This window comes from Eubalaena glacialis, chromosome 10 (assembly GCF_028564815.1).
Source record: "Eubalaena glacialis isolate mEubGla1 chromosome 10, mEubGla1.1.hap2.+ XY, whole genome shotgun sequence".
Classification (NCBI taxonomy): Eukaryota; Metazoa; Chordata; class Mammalia; order Artiodactyla; family Balaenidae; genus Eubalaena; species Eubalaena glacialis.
Window position 1 is genome coordinate 49,564,150 of NC_083725.1, and position 21,170 is coordinate 49,585,319.

General features: G+C 40.1%; 1 protein-coding gene across 2 annotated transcripts in view; it reads right to left on the reverse strand.

Moving 5' to 3' along the window:
* The window catches only part of AMOTL1 (angiomotin like 1), a 127,167-nt gene that overhangs the window by 65,043 nt on the left and 40,954 nt on the right, over positions 1 to 21,170 (reverse strand). For both annotated transcript variants that reach the window (XM_061204038.1, XM_061204039.1), the window contains exon 2: positions 3,324 to 3,470. In XM_061204038.1, coding sequence (XP_061060021.1) covers positions 3,324 to 3,470 — 147 coding nt within the window. The remainder of the gene's footprint in view (positions 1 to 3,323; positions 3,471 to 21,170) is intronic.

Below are 21,170 nucleotides of genomic sequence, written 5' to 3' on the forward strand. Positions count from 1 at the left end.
CATTATCAATTACCACAGTACAACCACAAAAACCATTTTTAAGGAGCATATGATGTGCCAGGTATTGTACTAAGTTCCCTCCTTTATTTAGTTTAGTCCACATATAATCGCATGAGGCAGGTATTAATTCCCCCATCTTACAGATAAGGAGAGAGGTTTAGAGAAGGTAAATCACCAAGGTCGCAGAGGTAGGAAGAGACAGATCCAGGATCCGACTCATTGCACAACGAAATCTGTGTTCATTCCGCGTGACAAGCCCATGGAGCCTCATACCCAAACCATTCCAACAGCCACCTAATCTATTTCTCTGACACTAGTCTCTTTCCCACTTCCAAACCCACCCCCTCAGACTCCAACTTATCTTCCCCACTGCCCTAAGATTGTTCAAACCGAAAAACTTAATCATATCACTCCTCTGCACAAAATTCCTCAACAAGTAATTATAGGATGAAACTGACAATCCATCATAGGGTGTAGCAGGCATTGCTTTAACCATCCAGCAACATTTCATGCCATCACTGGCCCCCTCACCGGCAACCCCTTGGAGTTCAAGTTCCAGCAATACCCTAAGAAGTTCCCAGACATGTTAGCTCTCTCTGGCCTCCAGGACTTTGCTCCCATTCATCCCTCTGCCTAGAAAGATGCATCTCACCACATCCTTCTTGGGAAATTCCTAGACATGCTTTGAGTGATGGCTCCAAAGCTACCTTCTAAGTAAACTCCTTCCTGCTGTAGCCCAGCAGGCTTGAGCCCTCCTTCTCCAATGTCCGGGCTCCATTATTATACCTCCCTTAGAGCAATCATCACAATAGATGGCAATTACTTATGTACACAGACTCTAAACTCCTTAAAAGCAAAGATCTTGCCTCCTCACCTGGGTATCCCTAGCACACAACTCAGTGCCTGCATGTAATGGGGGTCAAACATGTAACCAGTAAAAGAATATCTGAGCACCATGAAATATATAATTCACCCCATTTCACAATAGTACTAAGAAGTAGTGTATTGAGGATATTTATAGTGTTAGGATAGTAAAAATTCTACTACTTACTACTGGCAAGACTTTGAGCAAATCACTTGCTCTCTTAGAGCTCAACATCCTCCCCTGTCAATAGAGGGATCTGAGCTAGCCCCTTAGAGACAAGCAGCCTTAGAGATAGCAGCCTTCACTCTTACAATTCCATGAAGTGATGGTTCTTTGTTTTTACATATGCACAGGCCACATCATTTTCCCCCAAACTGTCTTTCTTCCCCAAGGTTGCCTTTTTTTTTCTACGAATGGCATCCTCATCAGAGTCAACCAGATAGAAATTTCAGATTCAATTTTGATCCTTTTGTCTCCTTTGCTCCCTACATTTAATCAAGTGCCAAGCACTTTTCAGTCCACAGTGAAATGAGAAAAAATGAAGGTGGTGTGATAAGTGAAATGAGAAAAAATGAAGGTGATGTGATATGCTTAACAAGACAGAGAAATACACATATACATGTGTATATACCTAGATGTATGTCATTGGGTTTATTGTCTTCTTTTGGCAAGGGATTCTGTCAAGGATTACATCCCTCTTACACTTTTCAGTATTAAAATATGAGAAAAGGCGACCGTAGATGACATTTTGAGTGTCTCTGTAACAGCAAAGACTGCAGCCCCAGCTTCCATGCCCTCAGCTACTCCCCGGGTTCCAGCTCCCTAACCAGTTGTCTAAATGTCCTGAGCAGCCTAATATCTCTTGCCTCTGGCCTCTTCTCCTTTTGATCAACACTGTATTTATCTGTATTTGTCTACTAGAATTCAAGCACCAGAGAATAGAGAGTTTTATCTGTTACGTTCACATGCTGTATACCCAGTGCCTAGAATACTACCCCAATATACAGAAGGCATTCAGGAAAGAATTGTGGGGGGCAGGGATAAATTAGAAGTTTGGGATTAACATATACACACTACTATACATGAAAGCGATAAACAACAAGGACCTACTGTATAGCACAGGGAACTATATTCAGTATCTTGTAATAACCTATTATGGAAAAGAATCTGAAAAAGAATAGATATACAGATAGATAGATAGATATACATATAACTGAATCACTTTGCTGTACACCTGAAACTAACATAGCATTGTAAACTAACCCTACTTCAATTAAAAAAGTGGTTAAAAAAAAAATAAGAGAAAAAATAATTGCCAAATAAAGAACTTTACAGACTGGTTCCTGAAGCTCAACTCTGATTGACCCCAAAATCACACCTCTGTGACCTCAGGCAAATTACTTGGCTTCTCTGAACCTCTCTGCTCTGTATAATGGTCAGGCTTCATATCTGCCTCACGGGACGGCATGTGGAGTAAATTCAAACTTATTCCTCACCTTCAGAGAAGGTGTACAGTAACTGAGATATAAACCAGAAGTTCAACAACAAAAATTTTTAAACAACAAAAACAGATCATTGAAAGTCCACACAAAATGAATTGCCAAATAATTGTAATAAGTGATGAACAACCCTAGGAAAGTGATTAACAGTGTGGGTTGAGTTGAGCCATCACTCACTCTACAAATATCAACTGCCAACCTGTTATATTCAGGCATTCTGATAGGTGCTGGGGTTAGGAGAGTAAAGTGGACAGTCCTTACCTTCAGGGCTTAATGAAACAAGCAAATTCAAATAAAAATCAACATTTTAAAATAAAATGAATAAAAATTCAAATAAAAATATATATCCAAAGGAAAAAGATATTTTTTGGATGAATAATAAAAGGAATCGTGTCTCATCAAGCATGAAAACTACTGAATTTCCTTTTCATAAGCACATTTGGCAAGAACCCTGAGATCTTCTTTAAAGTGGTTTTGAAGCTTCCTTTTCATGGTTTAACCAATCTCATAAACCCTCAAAAATAGGCAGAAAGTTTTTTACAAAGGAAGCAGTTCCTTCCCGACTATAGTTTTGAATTTCTCTGAATTTCTGAATCATTTGCAAAAAGAGGTAAAAATGAAAGCAGAGAAGAAAAAAAGGAATGAAAGATTCTGGGAAAGAATACAAAAGAATATTTAGGAATTAGAAGAAAATTAGGGCATAAATGGTATAATTCTGAAGTTCCTACATACTTAGGAACTCTGTTGAGAGGGTCACATATTATAGTAAAACAGTCTATTAAAACCTTGTTAATGTTAACCAAACATTAAAAATAAGGCACCTACCAATACAGAGACAACCAATAATCGAATATGCTGATATTTAAAACAAGGATACAGAAAAAATTACGCAAGAGTGAAAAATGAGAAACATGAGATTGTTCTGCTTTTCCAACACAAGTGCCAATAAAAGAACTTACCAACTTTTTCCCTGATGCTACTGTTTGCCTCCACCGTCAAAGATGCTTCATGCCTCCCAGGATAGAGCTGAAAGTCTGGGAAAAAGTAGTTGGGGTCTTCCAGAATCTGGATGGGACTACTGGGGCTGTAACAGGCAGGAGGGGGACCTGGGGGCAGAAAGCAAAGTGCATATTAGTGCCAGTGAAGTCCTCCTCTCCCACTTTGCCGTGTGACTCACACTAGCTGTTCTCCCACACACATTTCCACTGGCAGTGGCAGCTCTGTCTTTTCGATTCATAAAATTCCAAAGTTACTATTCAGAATCATCACAAGTCTAGCCACCCACCAAAATGACCCGTGAGGTCACAATAACAATTTTCAAGACACGCTGAGTGAAGGCAGGGACCCTTTCTCACAACCTACTTCCAAGGGCAGCAGCAGAAACACTGGCAGAAATCAAGTCCCCTGAGGAACTGGACAAATCACTAAGTTTGGAAAGGTCAAGGTGGGGGACAGAAAGGAGGGAGGCAGGGAGGTCAGAAAAGGAAAACTAAAAGGGGAAGGGCAGCTGTCTCTTGGAATGTATGAAAGATGCAGAGAGGGGTGGTCATTTTGCCAGACCACGTGTTAGCAAGGGCCTGTCCCAACCCAGGACAGACGCTCAGCCCCACTCTGAGAGTTCTGGAGCCCTGTGTGGCAGTGTGAGCCCGGGTCATGGGTTCTGGCCCTCTGCCAGGCACTGGCCTTTCAGCTCCTCTGTATCTGCTTCACACTCAAAGCAGAGTGTGCTTCCTGTTTCAATTAAACGTGACACTGTGTTCAATTCTACAGTCACTGAACATGAGATACCACGACAGCGACACCGATCTGGCATCTACAACATCGTGGGAACACTCAGCGGGATGGGTCTGGGCTGTCTTTCCTCTCTGCACTAGTTTCTCTGCGTGGGCACCAAGTTGAAGGCTCTTTCTGGGAAAAGTAACTTAGTTTACTCTGGGGAAAGAGTCAGGCTATTTTTTTTTAAATTAAAATCCTTGCCCCCAAGGATTCCTCAATATACGCAAATCAGTCAATGTGATACACCATATTAACAAATTGAAGAGTAAAAACCATATGATCATCTCAATAGATGCAGAAACAGCTTTTGACAAAATTCAGCACCCATTTATGATAAAAACTCTACAGAAAGTGGGCATAGAGGGAACCTACCTCAACATAATAAAGGTCACACACGACAAACCCACAGCAAACATCATTCTCAATGGTGAAAAACTGTAGCATTTCTTCTAAGATCAGGAACAAGACAAGGATGTCCACTCTCGCCACTATTATTCAACGTAGTTTTGGAAGTCCTAGCCACGGCAATCAGAGAAGAAAAAGAAATGAAAGGAATACAAATTGGAAAAGAAGAAGGAAAACTGTCACTGTTTGCAGATGACATGATACTATACATAGAGAATCCTAAAGATGCCACCAGAAAACTACTAGAGCTAATCAATGAATTTGGTAAAGTTGCAGGATACAAAATTAATGCACAGATATCTCTGGCATTCCTATACACTAACAATGAAAGATCAGAAAGAGAAATTAAGGAAACAATCCCATTCACCATTGCAACAAAAGAATAAAATACCTAGGAATAAACCTACCTAAGGAGGTAAAAGACCTGTACTCAGAAAACTATAAAACACTGATGAAAGAAATCAAAGATGACACAAACAGATGGAGAGATATACCATGTTCTTGGATTAGAAGAATCAATATTGTGAAAATGACTATACTACTCAAAGCAATCTACAGATTCAATGCAATCCCTATCAAATTACCAATGGCATTTTTTACATAACTAGAACAAAAAAAATCTTAAAATCTGTATGGAGACACAAAAGACCCCGAATAGCCAAAGCAGTCTTGAGGGAAGAAAACGGAGCTGGAGGAATCAGACTCGCTGACTTCAGACTATACTACAAAGCTACAGTAATCAAGACAATATGGTACTGGCACAAAAACAGAAATATAGATCAAAGGAACAAGATAGAAAGCCCAGAGATAAACCCACACACCTATGGTCAACTAATCTATGACAAAGGAGGCAAGGATATACAATGGAGAAAAGATAGTCTCTTCAATAAGTGGTGCTGGGAAAACTGGACAGCTACATGTAAAAGAATGAAAGTAGTACACTCCCTAACACCATACACAAAAATAAACTCAAAATGGATTAGAGATCTAAATGTAAGGCCAGACACTATAAACCTCTTAGAGGAAAACAGGAAGAACACTCTTTGACGTAAATCACAGCAAAATCTTTTTTGATCCACCTCCTAGAGTAATGGAAATAAAAACAAAAATAAACAAATGGGACCTAATGACACTTCAAAGCTTTTGCAAAGCAAAGGAAACTACAAACAAGACAAAAAGCAACCCTCAGAATTGGAGAAAATATTTGCAAACAAATCAATGGACAAAGCATTAATCTCCAAAATATATAAACAGCTCATGCAGCTCAATATTAAAAAAACAAACAACCCAATCCAAAAATGGGCAGAAGACTTAAACAGACATTTCACCAAGGAAGATATACAGATGGCTAAGAAGCACATGAAAAGCTGCTCAACATCACTACTTATTAGAGAAATGCAATTCAAAACTACACTGAGGTATCACCTCACACCAGTTAGAATGGGCATCATCAGAAAATCTACAAACAACAAATGCTGGAGAGGGTGTGGAGAAAAGGGAACCCTCCTGCACTGTTGGTGAGAATGTAAATTGATACATTCAATTTACAGGTACGGAGTTTCCTTAAAAAACTAAAAATAGAATTACCATATGACCCAGCAATCCCACTACTGGGCATATACCCAGAGAAAACCATAATTCAAAAAGACACATGCACCCCAATGTTCATTGCAGCACTATTTACAATAGCCAGGTCATGGAAGCAACCTAAATGCCCATCGACAGGCAAATGGATAAAGAAGATGTGGTACATATATACAATGGAATATTACTCAGCCATAAAAAGGAACGAAATTGGGTCATTTGTAGAGATGTGGTTGGATCTAGAGACTGTCATACAGAGTGAAGTAAGTCAGAAAGAGAAAAACAAATATAGTATATTAACGCATATATGTGGAACCTAGAAAAATGGTACAGATGAACCGGTTTGCAGGGCAGAAATAGAGACACAGATGTAGAGAACAAATGTATGGACACCAAGGGGGAAAGCAGCGGGGGGTGGGGCTGGTGGTGTGATGAATTAGGAGATTGGGATTGACATGTATACACTGATATGTATAAAATAGATAAGTAATAAGAAACTGCTGTATAAAAAAATAAATAGGGCTTCCCTGGTGGCGAAGTGGTTGAGAATCTGCCTGCCAATGCAGGGGACACAGGTTCGAGCCCTGGTCTGGGAAGATCCCACATGCCACGGAGCAACTAGGCCCGTGAGCCACAGTTGCTGAGCCTGCGCGTCTGGAGCCTGTGCTCCGCAACAAGAGAGGCCGCGATAGTGAGAGGCCCGCGCAACGCGATGAAGAGTGGCCCCCACTTGCCACAACTAGAGAAAGCCCTAGCACAGAAGCGAAAACCCAACACAGCCATAAATAAATAAATAAATAAATAAATAAAATTTAAAAAAATAAATAAATAAAATAAAATTCAAAAATTCAAAAAAAATAAAAGGCCTTTTCTATTAAAAACTATATATATACATATATATAGACATATATATATGGTAGCTAAACATGAATATCAATTAGATTAGTTACAAATACAAGGAAAAACAATTTAGAGAGTTAATGGCTAAGGACATCTTAGTGCCTTTTCCGTTAATGTGTAACTATAATGGATCATTGTATAGTTTGTCCTGGTCTTCTCCTCGTCACGTGTAGAATTAATCCATATCAAAACTTTCTTGTAACCAAACCTGAAGGTTTGTCCACAGCTGTCCAGGTGTGTCCAAAGTTTACCTCGACAGCTTCCCTTCCATCCCGGATATCCTTTCCCTAGCATTCTGGACAATGAGCCCTCCCCTCTGATTCTCCACTGTTGGTGGAGATAAGATAGATGGTACAAAGCATGCCAAGAGACTTCACAGCGTGGCGGCACCTCATTGGGTCATCAGCATCCAAATTTTGCCAATTCATTAATTTACCATGAGAAACACAACTGCCAGAGGAAACAGTCTCTTATGCCCTCCAGGCCAGCTAGCACGTTTACTGTTTTGACATTTCCACAAGAAGCCAAATTACAACATGGAAGTTGCATGGTGAGCAAGGAATCCCAGTAAGGGAGGTAGATGCATCCTCAAATGATGGATGCCACTAGGTAGAGTTGTCTGATGCCTCCATAGCCCTCAAAGGAATTTTCCCACCCAGACACCCAAGCAGCACCCATTTCACCGTGGCAATTTACCCGAGTTGTAGACAAAGCTTTTAGGAAAAATATTATCTGAGATGCTTGTGTTACTGACTGTGGAACCCGAAAAGGAGTGGGCAATACCAAGCCTCAGAATTAAATCTGATTACTTTGGTCTATAGTTCCAACAGAAATTGTTTCAACATTTAGTCAGCATGTGCCTGGCATGTTCTAAGTCCCAGGCACCATGCTATAGCGATAAACAAGACAAGAACTCTGCCGTCAGGAGTCTCAGAATTCAGTATGAAGCAGACATGTTGGCTGGCAGTTACGATGCAGGGTAGCGTTGGCTGTAACAAAGGCTTGTTCTAGATACAGTGGGAGCTCAGGACAAAGGGCCTAACCCTGCCTAAAGGTCAAGAAAACCTGCACAGAGGCCAAGGAGCTTAAGCTGATCCTACTTCAGTATCTGATTTTTCACAATGAAAGAAAATGTATTTTTATGATTATATATTACCAATAATACAATCATATAGAGAACTGCTGTTAGTCTTATGGTATGTTTCTGTTTAATTTTATACATTAAGATTTGTACATACAAATTTGGAATCATACAGTGTCATGTTGCTGTCACTTAGCGTGATAACATGAGTTGTTCTCCTGCGATGTAATAAAAATACATTAAAAAAAAAAATCCTTGCCCCAGAAGTAATTCCATTAGAAGAAAAATCATGTTTTTCAGCCATCACTTCAAACAGGTCATTTGCAATTTCTTGCTAGGATTGTTATCTACCCATTTCCCATAAGGCCAAAGCTAGTAGTAAGCAACTAATTATTCTAAGAGGCTGTAAGATGGAAATTTACTCAACTTCTTCCTGAGTTTCTCTACCTCAACCCATGAAATAATATTTGCATGTGTGCTCACATGTATCATAAGCATGTTTAGACTAGAGAGAAAAAGAGAAAAAAGATTTTGACAACCAGAATATTTATCTTACAATGTTAAAATAAATAATGTAGTTGTGACTTAGATCTTAAGGATGAATAAAAACCGAGTATGAATGACATACTATATAAAGATCAGCCTAAAATGACAGTTCCAATGCCTGTGACAGTATCTGTCAGCGTTCTCTTTTTGGCCAACCCACAAAGGACTACTCTGGAAAGAAACTCAGCCCTTTCTGGGCCTCATCTTCTACATCTATAAATCTAAAAGTCAAGGCTAAAATTAGGAATCATCAATGGCCTGGATCCAAAGGCAAATCCTGGCCTGGCTTCTACTTCAGGCAGGTGGAAAATATTGGTGGAAAGTTGGAGAGACGCACAGAGCAACCTTGGCCACCTGTTAGGATCACCTGGGGAACTTTGCCAATGCCAGTACCCCAGTCTCACCCAGACCTGGCCAATCAGAATCACTGGGACAGGGCCCAGGCATGTGTATTTTATAAGGCTCTTCATATGATTCCGATGTGCAGCCACCGCTGAGAAGCCCTAAGCTAGATGGAGAACAGTGCACACAGGCAAAGAAACAAAAAAACACCAACACACCTTCTGCACCCTCCGCCCTTCTCCCACCAAATCAGAGCCAGTGAGGAGTTGAGGACCCATACGCTTGAGTAAAGAAAGTGTGACAGATACACATTACTATATATAAAATAGATAAACAACAAGGACCTCCTGTGTAGCACAGGGAACTATATTCAATATCTTACAATAACTTATAATGGAAAAGAATCTGAAAAAGAATATATATATATTTATATATATATATATAAAAACTGAATCACTTTACTGTACACCTGAAACTACACAACATCGTACATCAACTATACTTCAATTCAATTAAAAAAAAAGTGTGGTGTTCTATTACGATCTGGGTCAGGAATGGCACATGCCAGCAGATTACAACTCTTTGGGCCCTACCATCTAATCATGTGACTAAAAATTTTAAATGATAACAGAGAGTACACTGCCAATAAAACTGTGGCCTACCTAAGAATATATATGTGTATATGTATGGGTGTATAAAGGTGTGTGTAGGGAATGTGTGTATGCATAGATACGTGCTTTCAACATGGAGCCCAGTTAAGAACCCTGCAGTAAGCCATTCCCATCATCACAACACTGGTATAAACTGCTTTTCCACACCTTATCCAACGGCCTGCCGAGTGAGAGTAGGCCCCAGGGCTCCAGGACACAGGGCGCTATAGAGAGAGCAGAGCTGGAAGGGGGGGCCTGAGCTCAGGGGGCACCAAAGATGCGCCGCCTCTCACCATTTCTTCGGCAGGCCTCGGTATTAAGAAAGAACTAATGCTCTTCGTACGTGCACGCACACACACACACACACACCCCTATGCAGACTGAAGGACAGGATGCCCAACTCCATATGAACAGTCATCTAAGACTCAGTGGCCCACACACTGACCGAGAGTTCCGTTCCCACTCTGCCCCCTCTCCTTGGAAGTGCAGAGAGAAGTCCGGCTGAGCAGATGATCCGGACAGACCCTGCGGACAGCCAGGCCCAGGAATGATCACTCCACTGAGCCAACAGACAACGCAGTGAGCTTTCCCAGCACTGCCACACCTGAAAGGAATCATTTCACTTCCAGCTCCCTCACCTGTAAGACACAGTAAAATGACAATAACGTGTATCACAGGGTGGCACGACATTCCTGGGCTACACAGTAAAAATGCAACAGAGACACCATCCGCCGTCCCACGTGCACATAATCTTTCCCTTCCTGTTCTAGTGCAGGATCTTTGTTAGGAACTCCGGTGGCACGATTTGAGTCTGTTTTCTTATGTAAAAACATAGGGTATATAATGTAACCAACAGGGTCAAGGATCTCTGAAATCAGAAACTGGACATCAATACCTGTCATAAGCAGAAATTCGGTTTTCCTTGTTAGCAGGTCTCCAGCCCCAGGAGCAAGAACTGTGAGAAACCACAGGAGATGCCCGGACACCGCCCCTATCCGGTGAGTGCTGCGAGACCTGGCTGGGGCCCAGGGCCTAAGTGACAGTGCAGGTTTTAGGGGAGTCCACAGCTGACCAAGGATTCTGCTTCTATGTAATCTGTACATGGAGTTGCCTCTCAGGGTTTCCATGTAAGGTTCTCTTGACTTAGTAACTTGCAGTCACCTACTTTCAACCCAAACCTTCATCTAAGGACCATGGCTCACACAGCTTTAGTCTGCGTGGGGAAAGTGGCAGAAGCAACAGCAAACCTGCCCAGGGTCTCCCTCTGGGCAGGGGGCTTGCAGCCCCTCGGGCTCCTGCCTGAAGTAAAGCTAGACATTTGTTTGTGCTGTACTCGGCAGAGGGTGAAATTCTGCAATTTCAGTTTGAGGGTTCAACGTTTCTGCCTTATATTGATGATGACCCATTTCAACAAGAACAGTTCCTTTCTCTTTGCAAAAACTGCATGTCATTTCTCAACAAGAATCCTTTGCTTCTCTCTCTACGAGCATGACTACTTTTGGCTGGCTTCTAAAGCACTGAAAACTTCCTTCCCATTATGGTTTTACTCTCTCACTTTCTTTGTAACTGTCCAGAGGCCTTTAGGTAATGTGACCCTGAACACGACTTTTTTCCCTCCCTCCATAGTAGGGATAACAAAGGCCTCGTTGTTGAAGGAAAAATGAATCAAGGTAAAAATGAAGTGAGTTTCCTGGGGGAGGCGAGAGGCACAGCAAGAATCCTGGTCACCTGCTCATCTGTTTCACCTCCACTGTAACTGATTCGTTCCCTAAGATCAGATCCGGAATCCATAAACAGACCAACACAAGAGGCTCAGGAGTCTCCTTCGGGTGTAAACACCAGAGGACATTCAAACCGTCACCCCACTATCATCCTGCCCTCACACAGCTGGGAATCACCTGTCCTTAATTAAACTCCACTGCCAGCATGCCACTCCCTTGCACATAAACATATCGGCTACAGCTTCAAGTTCAAATTCTGTTCGGTTTTCAAGGCTGTCTACACTCGGCCCCCTCTTTTAGCTGTCAACATTCCTGCTGGTCCCCTCAGCATCCCAGCATCCTGTGAACATGCCACCCTCATTCTCCAAGGCCCTGCTGGGAATGCCATCCTCTAGCTGCACACTCCCCTCCCCAAGTCCTCTAAGGTTCATCCCAATACATTTACCTCTTCAGGTTACCTCCCCTACAGTGGTCTGCCTTCCCCCAGTGGCCACGGTAATTATGATCGAAAGCACACAGCTGAGCACTTAAACATCAAGTGCCTAGTAGTTTGCAGTAGTCACTTAATATAGGCTGGTGCATCCAACAATCCCACTCCTGGGCATATACCCAGACAAAACTCTAATTCGAAAAGATACATGCACCCCTAGGTTCACAGCAGCACTATTCACAATAGCCAAGACATGGAAACAACCTAAATGACCATCAACAGATGAATGGATAAACAAGATGTGGTACATATATACAATGGAATACTACTCAACCATTAAGTAGAGGCACATATCTAAAAAACAAAAAGACTCACGGCTATACAGAACAGAGTAGTGGTTGCCAAGGGGAAGGGGCGATGGGAGAGGGAAAGACTAGGAGTTTGGGATTAGCAGGTGCAAACTATTACATATAGGACGAATAAACAAGGTACTACTGTATAGCACAGGGAACTATATTCAATATCCTATGATAAATCATAATGGAAAAGAATATGAAAAAGAATATGCATATGTATAACTGAGTCACCTTGTTATACAGCAGAAATTAAACACAACATTGTAAATCAACTATACTTCAATAAATAAATATATATATATATATATATATGCTGGTGCCAGTGCCCTGGTGAAGCTTGAAGACAAAGCACCATATGGGTACTTGCTACTTTCTGTATAAGGTATATGTTCCCTTACTACCTGCTGACTGATGGAAAACTTGGCATATCCTCTGGGATGGTGTCACTACCAAGTTTAATGAGAGGGTCCCTTCAAAGCCAGTCTCTGAGAGTTCCCGATGATTCCCTGGCCCTCTCAGTTCTCTAAGATGAGGAAGCACTCGCTCTCCCCTTTGCAGCTGGCAGTGATGCTCTGGGGCCTTCACTCACTGCGAAAAAACTCCCAGGTGTCACTGCGCCCAAGTGCAAGACTTTCTGCCAGCTCCATGGAAGCCAAAACCACCTAATGCCTTTAAAAACAATTCCACTGTCGAGATTAGAATAACCTCCTCTAACCTCATAACAGAGCTTTTAACCACAAGCAACAGAACAATTCTGTGGCTTCTACCTTCCTTTTCAAAGAGCTAAGGAATTTACTGAGTGCGCCAGAGGCCGCAAAGTTAAATGTAAGCAAGCAAGCCTTCGGATTCTGGCAGAACTGGAGGTTTCTCCGGGGAGTAGAATACTCTGCTCAGGGAGACAGATGCCCTAGAAACAATGTTTTTAAAGGGAGCATGGAGACTCCACGACCAGTACCTGAAAAATAAGGGGTAGTGTGTTCACAAGCCCTCATGTGAAGCCAAGCTCCCTCCCTGGGGTAGCCAAGTCACACTTTTGAACCTGAGGCCTGAAGGAAGCAGACGGGTGCTGGCACCCCCCTCTATGAACGCCTGCACGCAGCACACACACTGAAAAAGCAAACAGGGATCTCCAACACTAAACTGAAGGCACACACCTGAATATACCTTCTCACTCCCTTTCTCCCAAGGAACAATTATTTGAAACCCAAGATGGAGGGAGTGGGGAGGAGGTGGGAGCAGGGAAGATTTCTAAAATTCCCAGCCTCTACAGATATGGTCTTCCTGGGCATGGAACTTGAATTTGAATCCCTGGAATAATCCATCCATTGTAGAAAACAAGAAAAATAAATACACCTATTTAATTTAGACTCTCTCAAAGTGGAATTTGTGATGAATACCTTTAAAGTTGTGTGAAGTTTAACTTCGTAATGCTTATTTAAAAATATCTCTGAGATAGTATCAGTGTGGACCAAAATACAGAATGTATGCTTAACCTTTAAAGTAACAATTGAGTTCAACAGGGCCATGTGATGTGAGCTATAAATAACAAAGAAATGAGTAAGACCATCCTTAGCCTTAGGATATTTTGATTCCATTCTGGAGACAACATGCACCCAACTATCCAAACTTCATCGCAGAGTAAGTGCTCTATTAAAGGGACACAAAGCTTTGGAGGCTCAGGAGTAATTCCTTATGACCTGATGATTGACAGAGGTGATTCGGAGCTAAAATGGCAAGGAGAAAGAGACTCCTGAGCTGAAGTGGAAAAAAGGAGGATGTTCATCTGCTTCAGGGTGAGGAGAGGGTGCTAGTGAGGAAAGATGAGCCCAAAAACGTAGAGGTGAAGCATAGGGACTGAGTCACCAAAGTGTTTGGTCTCTTTAAGCAATGGAGAATTCATTGGTGCTTGGGTATGGGTAAGGAGGAGGTTGAAGCTGTATCTGCAGACCCAGAATCCAGTATTTAGTTTTAAAAGCCTATAGGGTTATCATATGATCCACCAATCCCACTCCTGGGCATATATCCAGAGAAAACTCTAATTCGAAAAGATACATGCACCCCAATGCTCATAGCAGCGCTACTTACAATAGCCAAGACATGGAAGTAACGTTAAGTGTCCATCAACAGATGAATGGATAAAGAAGATGTGGTACATATATACAATGGAATATTACTCAGCCATAAAAAGGAACGAAATAATGCCATTTGCAGCAACATGGGTGGACCTAGAGATTATCATACTAAATGAAGAGAAAGAGAAAGGCAAATACCATATGACATCTAAACTATGATACAAATGAACAGAAACAGAAAGGGGGTGGGGGAGGGATAAATTAAGAGTTTGGGATTATCAGATACACACTACTATATATAAAATAGATAAACAATGAGGTCCTACTGTATAGTACAGGGAACTATATTCAATATCCTATAATAAACCATAATAGAAAAGAATATGAAAAAGAATATATACATACACGTATGTATAACTGAATCACTTTGCTGTACACCGGAAACTAACACAACATTGTAAATCAATTGTACTTTAATAAAAATAAATAAATAAAAGCACTAGTACATTATTTTCATAACACTACAGAAATGGAAAATAATTTAGAATTAGGTGGTTCAACTTTCAACTACTACCTATCATATCCCTGATAGTCAACCACCTCTAATTAAATACTAATAGTGTTGGAGAACCCTGAACTCACTGTGTGAGCCTTGGAAGCTGGGTCTACCTCCCATTACAGAAGCCAAAAGGTCCCCTCCCTGTTCTAGCAGTTAGGAGGACCGAGGCCCAGTCAACTGATATTCCAAACAAAGACTTTGAATCTTGAGGAAATGACACAAAAACAAAGGATGCTGATAAAGTATCTATGGTAACAGTACCCCCAGGAGTCCAGGAGCAACAGTGGTATACATGGTAGCCGCCATCATCACAAGACAAGTAGCCTACCCCTGCCTGGGTTGCCAGTATATCTTCACCTACGTTCCTGCTCATTTTCTGAGCCTTTCCATTAATATGTGAGCTGCCCAATGTACTTCCAATAAATTCTTCTTTTGCTTAAGTTAGCCAAAGTTACTTTGCACTGCTTACAATCAAGGACTTCTGATAGACATATATCATAGGTCTATATGTGGAATCTAAAAAAATTACACATATGAACTTATTTACAAAACAGAAATAGACTCACAGACATAGAAAACAAACTTACAGTTACCAAAGGGGGTGGGGGAGGGATAAATTAGGAGTTTGGGATTAAAATATATATACTACTATATATAAAATAGATAAACAACAAGGACCTACTGTATAGCCCAGGGAACTATACTCAATATCTTGTAATAATCTATAATGGGAGAGAATGTAAAGAAATAATATATACATTTATGTATAACTGAATCACTTTGCTGTACACCTGAAACTAACACAACATTGTAAATCAACTATATGTCAATAAAATTTTTTTAAAAAAGAACTTCTTATAGATACAGAGACTTACTTTACAAAAAACTTTAATTGTTCTGACCCCTATTCTAAGAACACAACACTGTATGGTAAGTACTACATGACTTAGCACAACCTGCCTTGAATTATAGCAACTCATGTCTATTGCCCCAAATATCCTTTGCACAAAACCTAGAGAAATACTTGCAGTTCCCCCAAAGTTTCCTCCATCTGGAGGGCCTTTCTCCCTATACGGATCAAGGAAACTCTTACTTCGGCACACACTAAATGCTAAAATATATACCCTGACTATCCAAATGTCTCTGGAAGCCCTCCTCTAGTGCCACTTCCTCCAGGAAGCCATCTACCCCTCCTCCCCCAATTTTGTATATGCCACTCACCTGCATTCCCATCACATTTCATGCATATTTATGCCGCAATATATTACATTGCCTGTGCATTTAATTTTTTTAGTTTTTTTTCTCTCCCCATTAACTTATAAGTTGATTAACAGCAAGGACCTTGCCTTATTCACCTCTTGTATCTCCAGTTTCCAGCAGGAATAAGATCAAAGTAAGTGCTCAGTACATATTTATTGAATCAATGACCCATCGGCATATGTTCACAATCCCTAGCAGTTTCTAGCACATAATGGGCACTCAATAAATATACATTAATGGAATTAAGATACATTTTAAAATAACCAATTACAAACATATTCTTAATTCTACAGAGCTTAACTCAAAGGCGAGTTGTCTCTTTCAATCTACTCAGGAGACCAAGGCTTGGTAAAACCTAGTGGGGGGAAAAAAAAAAGAGAGAAAGCCATCTAGTGCTAAAACAGGTTAATTACAAGCATGCTGTGATCCAAATCCTGCAGAGGCTTTGTACATGTTAGAGGTAACAACATCACAGGGATTTTGTAGCTTAAACACAAATTCACATTTAGAGAAAGGGGCTCTTTGGCTCCACTCAACACCCACAGCAGGTCCCAGAGCCCTGGGACTGTGTGCTAAATACAGCCCTTGGTTTCTGCTTCCTCACATGTCTGAGAGCTGGTGCAGTCAGGAGACCTCTAAGGGTATCCACTCATGCACCGTTAAAAAAATAAATACATACAAGGAGTCATCGCAGTCCTACCACCCAGAGTCACAGGGAGTATACAATGAGAGCGTCCGTGATAAAAGGACCCTATCTACCAAGAGGAAATCATTTTTTAAATTTGGGTTTTACTATCAAATCCAAAGGCTACATAAATATCTTGACTCAAGTACACATAATATCATAATTCATATTTCATGTTGATGTATTTGGTGTTTAACTTAGCTAAAACTAAAAGTACCTGGACTTCAGAGATTCCTTTCCTCAGATAAGTTTTTTTCTTTTAAACCACTTTATTAAGGTATGATTAACACATAAAAAGCTGTACATATTTAATGTATACAGCTCGATGAGTTTGGGGATAAGCATACACCGTAAAACCATCACCACCATCAAGGTCACAGACATATCCATCACGTCCCAAAGTTTTCTCCCACCCCCTCTATTATTTGTGTGTGTGTGTGTGTGTGTGTGTGTGTGTGTGTTAAGATCTTAATCTATCCTCTTGGCAAATTTTCAGTATACAATACAGTACTGTTAGCTCTAGGCACTATGCTGTATAATAGATCTCTAGAACTCATTTACTCGGATCAGTTTTAATAAATAAGCCCTATATTAATTTAATAACTGAAATTTAAATAATCTTTAAACATACCCTACTTGTTTATACTTATCTCAGGACCACAAAGGGATTCTTTCGGGTGCCCTGGCTCACATTTTGTTCCCAGTGAGGAAAAACAATTATTACTAGCAGGTAAGCTCCATTGCTCAAACGTGTTTCTATCACTGTTTGCAGACAGTAAGTACTTAATGTTTTGGGAACAAAGGAAAACAAACAGGATGAAGAGCCTTAAAATAAACCCCAAGACTTAAAGTGACAACATGAACGCACATATGTGCTCCTCAAAGCTCCCTCTCACCCACACTGCAGAGAGAGGAACAGTTCAGACACGAGGATCTTAGGACCCTCCAGCCTTCCGGATCCTAAGAGAGCGTGCTGTTGCAGCTTAGTGACACCGAGAGGTCTGCCAGGTGGCAGCGTTTCACAGGCACTGGGACTCTGGAGAGGCAAGTACATTTCTTCTTATCACTCCCGCCCACCTCATAAGTCAGTATCGGCTCATGGATGAGCTACATAATTTAAAGCAACCAATATTCCCCAAGAAATTAAACACCCCTTTAGTAAGAAGAGTATAATCAATAATAGCAGGGGCTACCGTTTACTGAGGGCCTATTAAGTGCAGGGATGATATAAAAATTATTGTATTTAATTATCACCCTATTCCCATTGTACAGATAGGGATACCAGGCTCACGGTGGTAAAGTCATGTCCAGAGTCACAAAACTAGCCAGCAGCACAGCTCCTAAGCCCTTCCAACAGCAAAGCTCTTTTTACGATGCTATTCTGCCTTCCAAAGATCCCCCAATCATGCACACTTAATTTTTTAAATTGAAGTATAGTTGATGAACAATATTATATGTTATAGGTATACAATATAGTGATTCACAATTTTTAAAGGTTATACTTCATTTATAGTTATTATAAAATATTGGCTATATTCCAGGTGTTGTACAATATAACCTTGTACCTTATTTTATACCTAATAGTTTGTACCTCTTAATCCCCTACCCCTATATTGCCCCTCTCCCCTTCCCTCTCCCCACTGGTAACCACTAGTTTGTTCTCTACATCTGTTGAGTCTGCTTCTTTTTTGTTATATTCACTAGTTTGTTGTATTTTTTAGATTCCACATGTAAGCAATATCATACAGTGTTTGTCATTGTCTGACTTATTTCACTTAGCGTAATACCCTCCAAGTCCATCCATGTTGCTGCAAATGGCAAAATTTCATTCTTTTTTATGGCTGATTAGTATTCCATTGTGTGTGTCTGTAGATACATATTTACCACATCTTCTTTATCCACTCATCTGTTGATGGACACTGAGGTTGCTTCCGTATCTTGGCTATTGTAAATAATGCTGCTACGAACACTGGGGTGCATGTATCTTTTTGAATTAGTATTTTTGTTTTTTTCAGATATATACCCAGGAGCGGGATTGCAATGCATACTTAATTCTAAGTCCTCTTTTCCTGCCTAATTTCTTATATTAATATTAGAGGAGTTTTAATGAAATGTCCTTGCTTGTGGATAATGGGGAAAAGCTCTGGGAAAGTTTCCTTCCCTCCATACATGCCTGCATAAATGCCAGTATATATGAGGCAGATTTGTGTTATTTCTTATAAAAGCTTAGAGTAATAAGAGCACAGCACCTGCCAATCACCAGAACACCAAGGCAGTTGATGAAACCACCCTTCCCATCCCTTCCATTTGGCCACATATTATTTTCATGATGGCGTCTCCACTTTAACAGTGAATCCTAAACCTGTGGTGTGTCAAAGTTACTCATGGAGCATGTTAAAATGTCACCTCTAAGCCCCCATGTCAGACCTGTAACATCGGGATCGCCACAAGTACGGACCAGAAAGGAAGTTTTTGGCTATGCTTCACGGTTGATTTGAATGCAGAGTCAGGTTTGGGAAGCTTGTACTTCTCTGCCATATAAGATCTTATACAACACATGAACTGAAAAGTTGTGGTAAACTGAAACTTTATAAATCGATCACATTTTAAGCCAAAACATGTTAGATCTGAAGAATCCAAACAATGATGAACAATTAAAGGAGACAACTTTTCCTAAAACCAACCAGCCAACCAATCTGCATTGACTCCTTTAAAGTGAAAAATCCTTTGCATAAATGTGTTACTTTTTAATAAATTCAGATTTGAAGTCAATAGTTTTAGTGCCCTATATTTCATAATAGCTAACCCGAATGACTGGTAAGGGAATATGACTATTTCAGCTACATCTAAAATATTGTTATAAAGATACAATAAAAAAGTGATCATACAAAAAAATACATCTAATTCAACATGATGAGAAAAAGCCTGGAAAACTGCCTACCATATTATATGATAAATACTTCTAAATCGGAAACTGAGAAATCACAGGGCCAACTATGCCAGCAAGTCATGTAAAACAAGCAGCTATCTAATTATAGGGAAGGAAGGCAAAGAAAGTAACATTACTGAGCACGACATGATACACAAACATTATCTCAGATAATTCTCACATCTCTGAGAATTAGGTTTCATTATCTCCTTTTTTCCTAAACAAAAAGCAGGAATGTCATGCTCTGGGTCACACAAAAATAAACAAATGGGACCTAATTAAACCTAAAAGCTTTTGCTCAGCAAAGCAAACCATAAATAAAACTAAAAGATATCCCACAGAATGGGAGAAAATATTTGCAAACGAAGCAACCAACAAGGGATTAATCTCCAAAATATACAAACAGCTCATGCAGCTCAATATCAAAACAACAAAAAACCCAATCAAAAATGGGCAGAAGATATAAATAGACATTTCTACAAAGAAGACATAAGGATGGCCAAAAAGCACATGAAAAGATGCTCATCATCACTAATTATTAGAGAAATGCAAATCAAAACTACAATGAGGTATCACCTCACACTGGTCAGAATGGCCATCATCAAAAAATCTACAAACAGTAAATGCTGGAGAGGGTGTGGAGAAAAGGGAACCCTCCTACACTGTTGATGGGAATGTAAATTGGTACAGCCAATATAGAGAACAGTATGGAGGTTCCTTAATAAACTAAAAATAGAGCTACCATGTGATCCAGCAATCCCACTCCTGGGCATATATCCGGAGAAAACCATAATTTGAAAGGATACATGCACCCCAGTGTTCATTGCAGCACTATTTACAATCGCCAAGACATGGAAGCAACCTAAATGTCCATCAACAGATGAATGGATAAAGAAATGTGGTATACATATACAATGGAGTACTACTCAGCCATAAAAAAGAATGAAATGATGCCCTTTGCAGCAACATGGATGGACCTAGAAGTAAGTCATACTAAATGAAGTAAGTCACACAGAGAAAGACAAATATCATCTGATAACACTTATATGTAGAATCTAAAAAAAGTGATATGAATGAACTTATTTACAAAACAGAAACAGACTCACAGACATAGAAAACAAACTTATGGTTACCAAAGAGGAAAGGTGGAGGGGAGGGATAAATTAGGAGATTGGGAGTAGCATATACACACTACTATATATAAAATAGATAAACAACAAGGACTTACTGTATAGCACAGGGAACTATATTCAATATCTTGTAATAACCTATATGGGGAAATAATCTGAAAAAGAATATATATATTATATATACACATATATATAATATATATACATATAACTGAATCACTTTGCTATACACCTGAAACTAAGACAACATTATAAATCAACTATACTTCAATAAAAAATAAGTAAATTTAAAAACAAACCTTTTCTTGGATATTCCTCTATATTCTATTACATTAAAATCTACTGGTCCATCTTTCACTTTGAAGGGACTTTTCTTTACC